This window comes from Orycteropus afer, unplaced genomic scaffold (assembly GCF_000298275.1).
Source record: "Orycteropus afer afer isolate SDZICR_OR568_19922 unplaced genomic scaffold, OryAfe1.0 scaffold01043, whole genome shotgun sequence".
Lineage (NCBI taxonomy): Eukaryota > Metazoa > Chordata > Mammalia > Tubulidentata > Orycteropodidae > Orycteropus > Orycteropus afer.
In genome coordinates this window covers 319,381-331,461 of record NW_006922630.1, presented here as the reverse complement: position 1 = coordinate 331,461, position 12,081 = coordinate 319,381, and the positions used below count along the sequence as shown (strand labels likewise).

At 38.3% G+C, this 12,081-nt stretch overlaps 1 protein-coding gene across 1 annotated transcript in view; it reads left to right on the top strand.

The window, feature by feature from the left end:
* Positions 1-1,568: 1,568 nt before the first annotated feature.
* The window catches only part of LOC103212632 (ribosomal protein S6 kinase alpha-6-like), a gene marked incomplete at its 3' end in the record, with an annotated part of 321,101 nt that continues 310,588 nt past the window's right edge, over positions 1,569-12,081 (top strand). Inside the window, exon 1 of the mRNA XM_007958609.1 lies at positions 1,569-1,652. Coding sequence (XP_007956800.1) covers positions 1,569-1,652 — 84 coding nt within the window. The remainder of the gene's footprint in view (positions 1,653-12,081) is intronic.

The following is a 12,081-nucleotide window of genomic DNA, read 5'->3' as shown; positions in this document are numbered from 1 at the left end:
TATTACTTGGATCCACAATCAACACCCATGGAAGCAGCGGTCAAGAAACCAAATAACATATTGTATTGGGCAAATCTGCTGCAAAAGACCTCTTTAAAATCTAAAAACAAAGATGTTACTTTGAAGACTAAGGTGCACTTGACCCAAGCCATGGTATTTTCAATCACCTCAAGTGCATGTAAAAGTTGGACAATAAATAAGGAAAACTGAAGGATTGATGGCTTTCAATTATGGTGTTGGTGGAGAATGTTGAATGTACCATGGACTGCTAGAAGAAAGAACAAATTTATCTTGGGAGAAGTTCAGCCAGAATGCTCCTTAGAAACGAGGATGGGAGACTTCTCTCTTACTTTGGTCATGTTATCAGGAGGGACCAATCCCTGGAGAAGGACATCATGTTTGGTAGAGGGTCAGGGAAAAAGAAGAAGACCCTCAATGAGATGGACTGACACAGTGGTTGCAATCATTGCACAGTGGGTGCAAACATAGCAAAGATTGTGAGGACGACACAGGACCTGTCAGTGTTTCTCTCTTTTGTACACAGGGTCGCTGAGTCGGAACTTTCTTGACAGCATCTAAGAACAACAACAATATTTGTTGGAACTCTGGTGGCACAGTGGTTAAGCGCTAGGCTGTTAACTTGAACTCATTGGCTCTCTGCGGGAGAAAGATGTGGCAGTCTGCTTCCTTAAAGATTTACAGCCTTGGTAACCCTGTGGGGTAGGAATACACTGGATACCAAAGGTTTTTTTTGTTAGTATTTTTTTCTGAGTACCAAAAAGATGTGGTTTGGTGTATATGACACTTGCTTTTGTGAGCCCTGCAAGCAGATACTCATGGAGTCCTCCCAGACACGGGCTCTTAAAACGTCAAGGAGGGTTTCCCAGTTACATACCCTTTTTGGAAATGCTCCCGCTGGCAAGGTTGTTTCTTAGACTTTAGAGGGCCTGCTGAGCATGTGTGAACAGCGCCGCGCATGCTCCGTGGAGAGGGCAGGTTTACTGAGGCACTAGCAGTGGCTTTTACTACTCTATACCCGCCTCCCCCGCCCAGCTCGTCCCTCTCCCCTTGCTCCCACTTCCCTCCACACAGTCCCCCGCATCCTTCCCCGCCCCTCTTTCCCACCCCCCCTTCAGCCCAAGCAAAGGGAATCTCCGTTGACGGCCGGGTGACGCCAGTGTGCTGCCGCCGTGGGGGGTTCCAGGCGCCGCACAGGTAACGCCGCCACTGCCGCCATATTGACAGAGCAGGGAACGAGGAGGGGGCCTGAGAAGCCGGGTGGGGGGAGTCTCAGCCGTGAGGCAGTCGCGGCGGCGGCAGTGGTGAGCACAAGCCAAGCGATAGCTCGCAGAGAGCCAGGACATAGTTGTCTTCTCTATGGGAAGCAGCAGCCTGCGGCGGCGGGGACCCCCCGTTCCCAGTTTCTGAGGGACCCTGCGGCGAGAGCGGCAGGCGCTGAAGGCCGGGCTGAGGGTCATAGCGGCGGCGGCTGCAGGCAAGCTAAATAGACGGGATGCGCGGCCGCGACGGTGGTCGGCAGCTTCTGCTCAAGTGCTCCTGAAGGGGCGATGCTACCGTTCGCTCCTCAGGACGAGCCCTGGGACCGAGGCATGGAACTGTTTGGCAGCGTCAGCAGCGCGAGCAGAAGCGAGGTTAGTGTGGTGGCTGAGACGGGCTAGAGTCATCCCCCTCCTCAGTGCCCTGGCCGGGGACACAGAAGGGACGTGGGGTTGGGAAGCGGGGTACCAGAGCAAGCCCCTTTCAGACTGCTGGTCAGCTGAAAGCACACTGCCCACTGCACCTTCACTCGGGAATGGGCGGGGACGGGACGGAGGACTTGGTAATGGTTAATGAGTGCTGGTTGTCGGACCAGGCTCGGACTCCGCCTCCGCCTCTGCCTCCGCCTCCGCCTGGGGCATTGCGCCTGCCTCCCAGTCCAAGCTAGAGTTAACTGATTTAAGTTTCTTCACTTTCCCACCGCAAGTGGTATTGAAGGATGCGCCCAGTGCCGCGCCCTAGTCTGTGAGTCCCTCTTTCTCCACTCTGCCATATTTGCTCTCTCGGAATACTTTAGGGAACAGCTGTTGACTCCAGCTCGCTTTTGCATCCCAAGCGTTTTACAAATCCAGCGCAACAAACACGCCTAGGTGACAAAATGACTCTGGCACATCTGTACATAGGAATGCGTGCTCCGAGATAATTTAGCTTTCTCATTTCACTGTGGCTTTTAGCAGTTTTTTGACTTTGAGGATTTCTTGGAGGCCAGGTTTCTTTATCTACATTCAGGTGACCGTTGCCTCCTCTCTGGTCCTTTCAGTTCTACCTCCCCTTCCCCCCTCCCTTTTTCCCTTCCCCAGCCGCTGCCCTCTCCCCTTTGGTACGTGAAAGAAGACCTAAAAGTACACTCCAGCCATTTCTTTATAATTCCAGTCTTTGGCAAGATTTAGCAAGGTTCATCCAAATTCTTTTGGTTTGCTTCTCTTCTCGCTTGCTCTTCTTATTTCTGAAAAAAACTGTTCTGGTTGAGTTTTGGTCAGCTGGGCAGTGAGAACTTACATGTGTACAGGGAAACTTTTTTATTGTTGCGTTTGTTGTTATAGAAGAGGGCGGCAATTAAACAGGAACACATTTCTTTTGTGATAGAAAGTTGGATGTTGTTGTTGTTGTTGTTATGTGCCGTCGAGTCGGCCCCGACTCATAGTGACCCCTCCTTGGGTTTCCGAGGCAGTATCACTACGGAAGTAGGATTGCCCAACCTTCCTTCCGAGGAGTGGCTGGTGGGTTTGAACCGCCAGCCCTCTGGATAGCAGTCAAGTGCTTTTAGCCACTATGCTACCAGAGCTCCGCTTTTCATAATTTAATCCAATGACAACCAACTACTCCAGTAGAGGGCACCATACACCTCTTAAATAGTTGGTGAATGACAAATTGCATCACAGCATATTTTGAGGTGAGATGCAGAGTCTCAGACAGCTCATGGTGCAACTTTATCTTCAAGAACTTGCTTCATTAAAAAAAAAAAAACGCAACCACATTTTGGACTATCATCTGTTTACTTCGTCTCTTTTTTCCCCTCTTTCTTTTATAATTTCCAATTAAACTGGGGTTATGATGGCATACTAGAATAACATTTAAGAAGAAATGTAGTGGAAATAAATTCAGAAGTAGCTTAAAGTTGAGCCCTCTGTACTTCCTTGAAATTTTTTTAAATTTAATTAAGCAATTCAGAAATACGTTTTAATATTCTACTTTTCTAAGAAGAGGATACATGAAGAGGAACTGGTTCTTCTTGGAAAATGGGCAAGTTTTAGGAATTTTCTAATAAGTCTATTCAAAAGGACAGGAGTTTTATTTTATTTCTGTAATCTATTGATTTATAGTCACAGACATTGAGTTTATAAGAACTGTTAAATGTTTTATATAAGAATGGGAAGGGAGATGCATACTTACTATTTCATTCATTTTTGTTAACCTGTGAGTTTAAGTATGTTTTTAATTGTAATTACCACAGATGATTTTCTTGTTTATTTGTTTGAAGTATGTTTTCGATATTGTGAAGATTTAACAATAGGTCTCTCTACCTCAGCAATTTGGAAAATCACTCAAGTAGAAATTGTTAATCCCTATGAAGTGGAAGGAAAGATAATGCTATTGTGAATATGTTGTTTTTCCCTTCTTGGTCTGAAACAGTTAGGTTTAGTTAGATTTAACCCAGTAAAGGACTTAAATATATCCTAGGTGAAAACCAAATGCTGCATATGAACAGGTCTATTTAGTACTTAAAAGTTTTTCTATTTAAAGGTATTCTTTTGATAAGAAGGAAACAATTTTGAGGATTGTATGGTTTGTCAGTCCCTTGGACTAATTATTTCCATGCGTCTTTGGTTTTCTTCATTTTTCTTTGCTCTGGATGAGGAGAGACCCATCGTGGCATCTGGATGACAGCTTGCTAGCTTTTAAGATCCCAGTTGCTACTTGGCAAAGTAGGATGTAGAACAATGTTTTTGTGTAGTATGCTATGCCAATTGAACTTGATGTCCCCTCTGACCATGGTCCTGAGCCCAGAGGTCCAATTACTCACTTGCTCTGGGTAGCTGGATGTAGCAGCCAAGTCTTTTAATCACTGCGTCGCCAGAGTTCACTTGATTTAACCTGTCTCTGTACATTTTAAATAGATCGTGTTCTGTGTGTTTTTGTGTGTATACATTCTGTTATGCTTTGCTTCATCTCACAAAGTATATGACATGCTAGCCAATAATAAACTATTTTGATAATCAGGATAAAGGAAAACAAGTTAAAAGTAGGACGTGTATGGAAAAGATGGAGTTTAGGGTCTAAGGGTGTAAGTTTAGGGTGTAAGTTTAGGGTCTAAGGGTCTACTATGCATTTAAAATATAGTTGAATTGTAAATTTGGCTTTGTGTTTCCTCTGTGCAGTAGTTGTCAACTCTGGCTATATATTATAATTACCTAGGAGTTTTTAAAAATTATCCATGTCAGTGCCTGACTCACAGAGATTCATATTTAATTGGTCTGGAGGTGGCCTGGGCATCATTCCTCAGATGATTCTGATATACAGCCAGATTAAAGAGCCACAGCTTTATTCCAAAATAAGAAGATAATAGTCATATAGTTCTCATTATGCAACAAGAAAAATATGAAATCAATTCCTAAGTTAGCAATTCACCCTAAAAGACATTTTCTGTGAAGTGTAGTCATTTTCTTTGTGTTTTATTCTGTTGTTCTTGTTTTACTATATGATTGGGGCAAACGGGATATTTGAGCTGTTATTATATGCTCTTGCTGTTAGTTTTGATGAATTTGTTTTTCCTTAAGAGTGAAAGCAAAGTGTTAGTACTCTAGCAGATTTCTATATAGTTTAGCTTTATAATTAGGAGGTTAAATCATCTGTATACCTTATCATTAGCTGAGTAAGGGGATAGTGACTGTTTTAAATAATAAAAATGCAAATACAGAAAATTCAAAGGCACTGATAATTATCATTACTATAGGACACCTCTGTGTCTTCTTTAAAGTAGTTGGGGACAGACTTACAAGAAACACAGTTGTTTTGATACCCAAAGTAAATATTTTGCCCTAAAATACATTGTAATCAATTCCATTTTACATGTATCTAAATTTAAGGGAGAAAGAGATCTGACACATACTGAGCTTGTTCTATGTAGTACACCCTGCTAGATGCTCACATAGATTATCTCATTCAGATTTATTCACAGCTCAATAAGACAGGTATGCCATTTTAACTGATGAGGAAGAGACAATACAAATAAGTAGAAGCACATCTGGAATTTAAACCTAGATCATCTTAGTTTATGCTTTTGCCTATATACATTGATGTATTCTCCATAAGGGTAATGTTAAAGAATGAGAGGATATAGACAAACTGTTGGCAGTGATATGGCAATAACTATTCAAAATAAAGGTCAACAAAGTCCCAGCAGTGTATTTTTTGTTTTGGTAGATGTAGACAAGTTTATTCTAAAATTTATATTAAAGGATCAGGACCTCGACTATTTAAAACTACTTATTTTGAAAAAGAAGAGTAAAGTGGAAGGAATCACTCTACCTGATGTTAAGACTTGCTGTATAATTATAGTAATAAACACAGCATGATACCAATTGAGGGATAGACACATATATTAGTGGAACAGAAAATATAACCCAGAAATATACCTACACAAATATGCCCAGCTAAAAAAAGCAAAATAAAGGTCAAGATCGCTCTAAAATCTGAGGATTTTTAGGGGCAAATTTGCCTTCTCTTTCAAAAGAGACTTAAATTTTAGTTTTTTACTTCCTTATTGAGGATTCTAGGAAAATTATTATGGAAAATATTTTGACCATTCTCAGTTACTCAGCTTAAATTAGTCATTATGGTATGAGGGAAAATAAGATCTTTATACTTCTACCAGAATACTAGTTGTATGAGAGGTAAGATTTATGGGTTTATTGAAATACTCAGCATATAGGGAGTAGGGATAAAACTTCAGAAAATACAGGGAAAAAACTCAATATGACCAAAAATTTGGACTGAATATTAGCTTTCAGGTGACCTTTTTTCCCCTGAAATGTAGCATCATGAGAGAATCTTAGGCTATATGGTAAAAAAAATAATAATAATAAAAAAAAAATAACCAAACTTTAAGTAAGGAAAATGCCTTTTGGTCTGATTTGATACATTTTTATTGAATTCATTCATGCAATGCAGGTCTGATTTGATACATTTTTATTACATTCATTCATGATTGTTTACCTGGAGCAGATGTACTGATAAATGAATGCTGTTAGAAACAATGCCAATTGAAACTTACGTGGACATATGCAGAAAACCACATATTAGTTATATAGATATGTATTGGAGCTCTGGTGGCGTAGTGCCTAAGGCATTTAATTGCTAACCAGAAGGATGGTGGTTCAAACCCATGAGCCACTCCTTGGAAGGAAGATTGGGCAATCTACCATAGAGATACCACCTCAAAAACCCAAGGAGGGATAGCTATGAGTCAGGCCCGACTCAGCAGCAGTGATTTTTTTTTTTTTTTTTTTGGTGAGATGTGTATTGGAATGACCAAAACCAAAAACCAAACCCACTGCCATTGGATCTGACTAATAGCGACCCCTCCTTGGATTTCTGAGGCGTTATCACTATGGAATGTTAGGTAGATTGCCCAACCTTTGGAGAAGTGGCCAGTGAGTTTGCACCACCAGCCTTCTGGTTAGGAGTCACATGCCTTAGGCACTATACCACCAGAGCTCCCATTGGAATGACAGAAAATAAGAAAATATGGAAAATGCCATTAGGTCTGATTTGATACATTTTTATTACATTTATTCATGCAGTGCATGTCTGATTTGATACAGTTAGGTCTGATTTGATATATTTTTATTGCACTCATTCATAATTGTTTACCTGGAGCAGATGTACTGATAAATGAATGCTGTTAGAAACAATGCCAATTGAAACTTACATGGACATATACAAAAAACCACATATTGATTATACAGATGTGTACTGGAATGACAGAAAATATGTATAAATAATTTGTACTTGATTTAATGCTGTATAGTACAAATGGAAGAGAACAGTTATAGACCTTTTGGCAAAATCGTCAAACATTCATTGTGCTTACCATTATGTAGGGCACTTGTGCAAGAATAAACCAGTGGTTATGGAATCTCTTAAGGGAGTTAAATGTGGAATTTCAAAGGAGAAAGGATCATTTAGCAACTTTTTAAGCAGTATTAATTTGATTTCATTTGGTCCTGAAAAAGAAATATGCATTTGTTAATGTAGTTAACTGAAAATAAGGTAATGAGATGTTGTATCATGTAATTTTACATGGTGTAATTTTACTCTTAGGAGCTCTGGTAGTGTAGTGCCTAAGGCACTTGACTGCTAACCAGAAGGCCGGCGGTTCAAACTCACCAGCCACTCCTCAGAAGGAAGACAGGGCAATCTACTTCCGTAGTGATACTGCCTAGGAAACCCAAGGAGGGGTCGCTATGAGTCGGGTCAGACTCGACGGCACATAACAACAACAACAATTTTACTATTATTTTTTGCCTCTTTGGACTACTCATTTCTCTACCTACTCACCTATTCTTACTTGGTTTCTGCTTTCCAGTCATTCATTTTATCTCTCACTTAGCAGTTTAGTACTCATTTGATAGACATTCACCTTTTTTATAAAAAAAATTATTATGGTAAAATATATAACACAAAATTTGCCGTTTTAAGTGAACAACTCAGTGACATTAATTGCATTCACCATATTGTACAACCACTATCCATTTCTGAAAGTCTTCATATCCCCAAAGAGAAACTCAGTACCTGTTAACTGGTACTCTCCCCTTCCTCCAGCCCCAGGTAACTACTAATCAACTTTAGCCTCTATGTATTTGTCTATTCTAGATACTTTCTATAAGTGGGATCATAGAAGATTTGAACTTTTGTGTTAATTTTTTTCAGCAAAATGTTTTCAGGGTTCATCCCTGTTGTAGCATGAATCAGAACGTAATTTCTGTTTATGGCTGGATAATATTCCATTGTATGTATATACCACATTTTGTTTAAGTATTCATCTGCAATGGACATTTGTGTTGTTTTTCCACCTTTTGGCTATTGTGAGTAATGCTACAATGATGTCATTAAACTTCTGAGGGTTTTTTTTTTTTTTTTAAGTTAGCTCATTTGATAAGAGAATGTGTAAATTAAGCCAGCCAAAGTTGGTTTGATCACATGGGTCAGTTTGCTTTGGGCTGGGCCTGTAGTTTTCAAACCTATTTATGGAGGAGAATCACCAGAGACATTTTGAAAAATAAAATTTCGGGGGCCCTAGCCCTGGCAATTCTAATTTGGTCAGTGTAGAGTACAGTTAAAGAATCTGTGTTTTAGTTAATTCTGATGTAGCCAGATCTCTAGTGAATCTTACGTTTAGAAATTATTGTAGTCTGTTTCCTGACCTTAGAATGTAACAATCAAAGTTCTTGTCTTAAAGGTAGAAGTTGAGATTGTAATTTCATTAGTATAAATCAGTTGATATTACAGGAAAAAATGATTTATAGCACTTTTCACTACTGGTAGTGAGTTTATAATACCATCTTTGTATGTGATAATGACAGAAAAAATCTGTATATAGAGTTGCGTATGTGTGCCTTTATTTGTGTGACTAATGTAAGTAGATGGGGTCATAATTATTTTATATGTACATGTTTCTGTATGAGTATATGTATATCTACATGGCTGTGTGGATAGGAAAACTAAATGTTATGTTAAAAATTGTTCTTAGTTGCCATGAAGTCTATGATTCTGACAATATGTGTGCAAAGGATAATTGTGCTATAGTGTTTATGAGGCTGTGACCTCTCAGAAGCAGATTGCTAGACCTTTTTTTCAAGGTGCCTCTGTTTGGCTTTGAACTACCAACATTTTGGTTAGTAGTAGAGCCCTTATATGCCACCCAGGAGCTCCTATAGTTAAAATTAGGTGTGGTACTTACTCAGCTCCTTGATTTTCAGAACTGTTTGTGTTTCATCAACTGTTTTGTTTTCAGCTCATTACTTACACCTCCATTTCATTTTTAGCTAGTGGTATTGTCAGGAACATCCAAGAGCAATTGTTCATCAGGAGAAATTTAAGCTAGTGACATATCAATTTAGTTACTATAAACCAATGGGAATCCTATGTGTTATGGATATAGAAGCATGACAGATGAATCAGAAGTATAAGGTGTAGAATTAAAGAAATAAGACCTAGTCTACAAATGTACTTGTAAATAAATCTTACTATTTTATAATAGCATCTTGTTTAGACTATTTATAAGAATGTGATAGAGACAGCAAGGGCACTGCTAAGTAAATGATGTGATATGCTCTTATATCTTCTCAAATAAGAAATAAGACATGTTTTCATGGATCCTAATATTAATTCTTCTTGTATGTATAATTTTTATGGACTTTGAAAAGAGAATGACAAAGACATTGCAGAATTTTTATGTGTCAGTTAGTGTTAAAATTTGTGAAAGCTAATATCCAACCTAACATTGATTATTTTGTCAACTTCTAAATATTTATGCTAGTGCCTAGTTTTTAAAATTTTATTATAGTAAAATATAACAAAAAGTTTGCCATTTTAACCATTTTTGAGTGTGCCATGCAGTGACATTAATTACATTCACCACAGTAACCATCAGTACTCTTTCCAAAAGTTGTCCATCACCCCAAATAGAAACTCAGTATCTCCGAAGATAAAACTCTCAGTTTTCCCTTCTGTAAGCCCTGTTAACCAGTCTATATGTATTTGCTATTATTTTTTTTTTCTTAAAATATGGTAGGAAATAAATTATAAATGAATCCAAACTTCAGAAATATTACTGAGTCTATTTTTGGTGCTGACAGTGATGAACAGTTTCCTTGAATCAATATCTGTTCTATTTAGAATGGCTCTTCAAGAAAATTATATGGATATTTATTTGTTAAATATTAGGCCAGTTTTTTTTCCCCTTATTACCTGTTTCTGTGTCCCAAATTTCAGAATCTTATATGCCATTCTGGAAAATATTTATTATGTTATTTTAGAAAGGAAGAAGGGAAGATCTTAGAGCTTAGTCTGATTTTAACAATGGTTATTTGAAATCATTACAATTGCATTTTGTGTACTCCTTTCACCTCCAAAACATAATGACCCAGCCAAAGTTAACAGGTAGGTTTCTTTAATTCACTTATAGCAGATCTAAGAATCCAAAATTTCTCTAGCTGAAAACTGCCTGTAGTCTGTTTTCTCAGATAGTGATAGCATTATGCCATCATTCTGACTATTCTTAATTTAAAAACCTATCTCTAAAATGTGATTTGACCTAGTATAACTTGTTTTCAAGTTGAAAAATTGATAGTTACTTGAGTTTTTAGAATTCTGCAGGAAAGTCTGTGAACATCATCTGTTATTTACAAATCTATGTTGGATCAGGTCCTATAATTTTAGTAAGAGCTTGAACAGTTTCAAATTCTCTCAACACACTTATTTAAAATTATAATATGTGACCATTTATTTAACCTTGTTTAATTTTGTTTTGTAAATATATGCTGTAATAAAATAATTCTAAAAATTTGGTTATATGGCTACCAAGTCAATGAAAAAATAAAATGAATGGTTTTCCCCAATATTTAACTGAACTATAATTTACACAGAGTAAACTCCATTCTTTTAGAGTAGTTCTGTAACTATCACTGCAATCAAGATACACAACAGTTTTATTACTCCAGAAGACTCCTTTGTGTTCCTTTGTAATCAGCCTTCCCTGATCTCCAACCTGTGGTAATTACTGATTTGTTTTCTCTCCCTATTTTTTTACCTTTTCCAGAATGTCATATAAATGTAATCATGCAATATTATAGTTTTTTTCAGTATGGCTCCTTTAGTTTAGTATACTGCATTTGAGATCCAACCGTGTTGTTGCATGTATCAGTAGTTCTTACTTTTTTCATTGCTGTGTAGTATTCTGCTATATGAGTGTACCACAGTTAGTTTGTCCGTTCATCAATTGAAGGACATTTGGGTTGTTTCCAGATTTTGGTGATTATGAATAAAGTCATTATATACATTTATGTGCTAGTTTTTGTGTGAACAGAAGTTTTTATTTATCTTTGGTAAGTACTATGAGTGGAATTTCTGCATTAGAAGGTAAGTATCCAGGAGCCCCGGTGGTGTAATTATTAAGAGCTCAGCTATTAACCAAAAGGTTGGTGGTTCGAACCTGTGGAAGAAAGACCTGATGATCATCTGTAAAAATTCCAGCCTAGGAAACTTTATGAGGCAGTTCTACTCTATTACATGAGGTCACTGTGAGTCAGAATTGATTGGATGACACCTGACCATAACGATGGTAAGTATATGTTTAATGTCATAAAAGCTGCCAAACTATTTTCCAAAGTGGCTGTAACATTGTATGTTCCCCATATGCAATGTATGAGAGTTCCACTTTCTTTAGCTATTATAATAGGTGTGTTTTTGTTGTTAGCTGCCACTGAGTTTACTCTCGTCTCATGGCAACCCCATGTAATACAGAGTGGAACTTCTCCATAAGCTGTTCTTCTTGGTTACAATATTCACAGTTTATAATTGTTACAGTTCACCAGACTTTTCTTCCATGGAGCTACTTGTTGTTGTTGTTGTTATTAGGTACTGTTTAGTTGGTTCCAATTCATAGTGACCCTATGTATAACAGAACAAAGTGCTGCCCAATTCTGCACGATCCTCACAGTCGTTGCTATGTTTGAGCTCATCATTGTAGTCACTATGTGAATCCATCTCACTGAGGGTCTTTCTCTTTTTCTCTGATCCTCTATTTTATCAAGCATGATGTCCTTCTCCAGGGACTGGACCCTCCTGATAACGTGTCCAGAGTACATGAGATGAACTCTCACCATCCTCACTTCTAAGGAGCATTCTGACTGTACTTTTTCCAAGACAGATTTATCCATTCCTCTGGCAGTCTATGGGAGCTCTGGTAGTGTAGTACCTAAGGCCCTTGATTGCTAACCAGAAGGCTTGTGGTTCAAGCCC